This window comes from Pistacia vera, unplaced genomic scaffold, assembly GCF_008641045.1.
Source record: "Pistacia vera cultivar Batoury unplaced genomic scaffold, PisVer_v2 Contig28, whole genome shotgun sequence".
NCBI classification, from domain to species: domain Eukaryota; kingdom Viridiplantae; phylum Streptophyta; class Magnoliopsida; order Sapindales; family Anacardiaceae; genus Pistacia; species Pistacia vera.
Window position 1 is genome coordinate 286186 of NW_022196090.1, and position 4223 is coordinate 290408.

The 4223-nt window shown below is 38.3% G+C and overlaps 1 protein-coding gene across 1 annotated transcript; it reads right to left on the reverse strand.

The window, feature by feature from the left end:
• Positions 1-759: 759 nt before the first annotated feature.
• On the reverse strand, positions 760-3653 carry LOC116134013 (pentatricopeptide repeat-containing protein At5g02860-like). Its single transcript, XM_031419662.1, has one exon. The coding sequence runs from the start codon at positions 3568-3570 to the stop codon at positions 1090-1092; it is 2481 nt and encodes an 826-aa protein (XP_031275522.1). The 5' UTR covers positions 3571-3653; the 3' UTR covers positions 760-1089.
• Between the last annotated feature and the right edge of the window lie 570 nt (positions 3654-4223).

The following is a 4223-nucleotide window of genomic DNA, read 5'->3' on the forward strand; positions in this document are numbered from 1 at the left end:
ACAACCTCCATTACTGCAATCTTTGAAAAATGTTGGAAGTGTTGCTACAGAAAGTAATAAGAGAACCACCTATCAGCCATTTGAAGACATTTCTTAGGCTTGTACCCTGGAGCTGTGCACATACTCCCTGTTTAAATTTAACAAATTAAATATTAATCTCAATCTAATCATATGAGTTAAATCGAATCATATGAATTGAGCTTTCTCCCCTCATCTCCACAAACTTTCCCCTGTTTCCATGCATCTTGATCAAATCATTAAAAGTACAAATATTTGGCTTGCACCCTGCACTTTCATCTCCTGAAAAACCTTCATTGCAGAATCATCCTTCCTGGCTTTCTCAAACCCCGATAAGAGGGTGGTGTTAGGCTTAATCCTTATTTCCACCATCTGGTTTTCAAGCTCCATCGCCTCTTCCAACAACCAACTCTGGCATAAACTGATATCAATGAAGTGTTAAGTCACTATACGGGTGAAAAACCATTAACCTCAATCTCCCTTTATACCTCCATGGCATCTTTAGGCCGCCTAGACTTCCCATAAACAACCAACAAGGCATTATAAGTAACCTTATCTGGACTAAAACCCGCTAATTTCATTTCCCCAAAAACTCAAGCTGCTTCTTCACGCAAAGAACCCCGCTGACAACATCTTATAAGGTTATTCTAAGTATAAGAATTTGGGGTCATGCCATATTACAGCACATGTAGAACCTATCAACAGTATTAGTTTATCACAAAATTTGTATAGATACACAGGTCAACAGAAGGTATCAATTTATATTTCACTGGTACATAGGTTGATTGTACATACTGTGAAGTTAATTCATATTCCTCCCCACTCTTCATCGTTTATCTCATCTATACAAAGTTGGCCATATATATAGACCAAAAATATGGTTCCTGGAGAAACAGCAGAATTGAGTACAAATAAATTGAGTACAAATAATTACATTCCTCCTCATCTCCAGCCCAAAATAATATACAAATTGGGAACAAGAGGAGAAACAAAATACCAGATGCACAAGTGTCTGACGCTGAAAAAGCACACAAACTGACCTGCCATCATCCCTTTGGAGAAGAGGAATGTCTATGACCATTTCTTTGCTATACGGTCTGATAACCTGCATTCTTCCCTCTTAGACGTGTGTGGATCAAGCTTGGAAAGATTATTAACAAACTTGATTGCCTCATCTCGACAATTGAGTTCACAATAACCATCTACAATGGAGTTGTATGTGTTCTGGTTTGGTTTACATCCTTGCTTGATCATGTATCGAACCACATCAATAGCCTCCACAAACAATGAATGAGCTGCATAACTTGAAACAAAGGTATTGTAGGTGATTACATCTGGAACAAGGCCAGAATCTCTCATTTCAGAAAATATTCGCGAAGCCTCTTTCATCCGACCATTTCCACAATAGGCATAAATGACAGTATTATATGATATTATATCAGGTTTCAATCCTTTTTCCAAAATTTCCCTTAAAATCTCCTCTGACTTCTCAAAATTTTCTGAACCGCTGTACATATACATCAAACTGCTGTAGGTTATCAAGTTAGGAGTTAACCCTCTCTCATTCATGAAGTTCAAGATCTCATTTGTTTTGGTAACCATCTGCCTCCTGCCATAAATCGAAATCATGGCATTTAGAGTGGTTATGTCAGGAAAAACTCCTTTTTTCTTCAACTCTAAGAAGGCACGCTCTGTTTCTGTAAGGAGGTCACTTTTACTATTAACCAAAACAAGGGTCTTCAAGAGCACAGCATGAGGTTCAATCAGACCAGAGAATATCTCTTCTGCAAGAGTAAGCATCCGCTCAATCTCCTTGCCATTGGCATAAGCATGAAGCAAAGAACAATATGTTCGGTCATTGGGTTTACACCAACCATCCTTCATTTCAGCAAGTATCTTCTCAGACTGTTCCCACATCCCTCTCAGAGCCAATGCTGCCAAAACAGTATTGTAGATGGAAAGATCCGGTGTAACCCCAGCTTCCAGCATTCTCTTATAAACAGCCATGGCTTGGTCAAAAGAACCACAACGACTGTATGAACAAATTAGGTTGTTGAAAGTTTCCCTATCAAAAATGAACCCTGCCCTCATCATCTCCTTGAACACACTTGACACTTCCGATTCCATCCCATTCTGCCCAAATACAGCAAGAAGTGTGTTCCAAGTAACAATATCCAGGTTACAATTGCATGTTTTGATCTCATCAAAAACCTTCATCATCTCCACAAACTTTCCCCTGTTTCCATGCATCTTAATGAGAGCATTAAAAGTACAAATATTTGGCTTGCACCCTGCACTTCTCATCTCCTCAAAAACCTTCATTGCGGACTCATCCTTCCTGGCTTTAACAAACCCAGATAAGAGGGTAGTGTAAGTAAAAACATTAGGCTTAATCCTTCTTTCCATCATCTGATTTTTAAGTTCCATTGCCTCTTCCAACAAACCAACTCTGGCATAAGCTGATATCAATGAAGTGTAAGTCACAATACAGGGTGAAAAACCATTAACCTCCATCTCCCTTAATACCTCCATGGCTTCTTTAGGCCGCCTAGACTTCCCGTAAACATCCAACAAGGCATTATAAGTAACCTTATCTGGAATAAAACCTGCTAATTTCATTTCCTCAAAAACCCAAGCTGCTTCTTCATGCAAAAAACCCTGCTGACAACAACTTATAAGGTTATTATAAGTATAAGAATTTGGGGCAACTCCGGCATTCTTCATTCTCTCTACTAGAGTCACAATCTTATTCCAGGGCATACCCATTTTCCCATACACTTTCAGAATCACATTGTAAGTTACCAAAGTAGGTTTACACCCCTCCTCCTCCATCTTCTTGAACACCATCACAGCCTCCCTATACCACTCATTGCGAGCATAAGCACTTATCAATGAAGTATAAGCATAAACATCAATAACAATCCCATCTTTATGCAAACTATTCAAAAACGAAGCCGCAGCCGAAACTTTACCTTCTTTCCCTAACATACTAATAATTACAGCTATAACAGAACCATTCAAGACCAACTCACAATATTTACAATTCCTAAACCATTCAAACACACTCAACGCCAGGTCACATTTCCTGTAAAACCGTAAACCCTTAACAATACCCAACATATCAAAACTCAAAGCATCAATCTTTACATCTGGGTTTTTCCGATAAGACTTAAATAACTGTAACAAAACACTATCAATATCTTTCACATCAAAAGATTGATCAATTAAAGATCGGAGAACCCGCTGACCTTTACTGGAGAGGTGATGGTTTGACCAGGGTTTCCGAAGGTAAACGTCACGCGACTTCCCAATTCGGTTTCTGTTTCTGGGTATGGAAGATGGAGAGTTAAAGGGTGGTGAAGAACTGTGCGAGGGGTTTTGTCGGTGAAGGAAGTCCTGTAGAAGAGGAGTGAAAGAGGGAGGTGGTGAAGTCGTTTGTTGGGGTGATAAGGGCGTTGTGGATTGAGGAATGTGTTGGTTTTGGTTAAGAAAGAGAGGATTTATGGCCCGTGGGTTTGGGAGGAGAAGAGGCAGAGCTAGATTTTGTGCCATTGAAGAGAGAGTGTGGAAGGTTTTAGTGGATTTGACTTCTTGGTTTACAGATAGAGCAGCTGTCGTTTGAAGAAAGATTTTCGTTCGGGGCAAGACAATGACGATATTTGGTACCATATCCCTGCAGTGAATTTCAACATGCCCCCAATTTTAACCCTTTACGTGAATTCTTAACAAAATTTTTGTAAAGTTGTACTAGGATGAATTTGGTTCAGAGAATGTTATATTATTGAAAAATGTTATATTATTAAAAAGATAGATTATCAATAAATCTTGAGAAAAATGTGTTTGGTTAGTTAGAATAAATTGATAAATATGTTATAATAATATAATTGGTTGGGAGGATAAATGAGTGAGAATATTATATAAATTATTAAATTGCTATTCTTTTTAAATAATAATATAATATTATTTTCATTATATTATTTTTAAAATTATTTCTTTTAACTCCTTATATTTGAAATTTTGCTAAAACACCCCAACCATATAAAATTTTAATTTATAGCAAAATCACTCCTACTCACCTTAAGCCACCGTCGGTAGCCAGCAGCCATAATGGCGCACGACCAGCTAGATCTGGCTGGTCATGCGCCGATAAGGCCTAGTATGACCATGGATCAAACCAAAAACGGCTAGATCTAGGCATGACTATG

Coding starts and splice junctions, on each gene's coding strand:
- LOC116134013 (XM_031419662.1), bottom strand. CDS start 3,570: ATGGCACAAAATCTAGCTCTGCCTCTTCTCCTCCCAAACCCACGGGCC.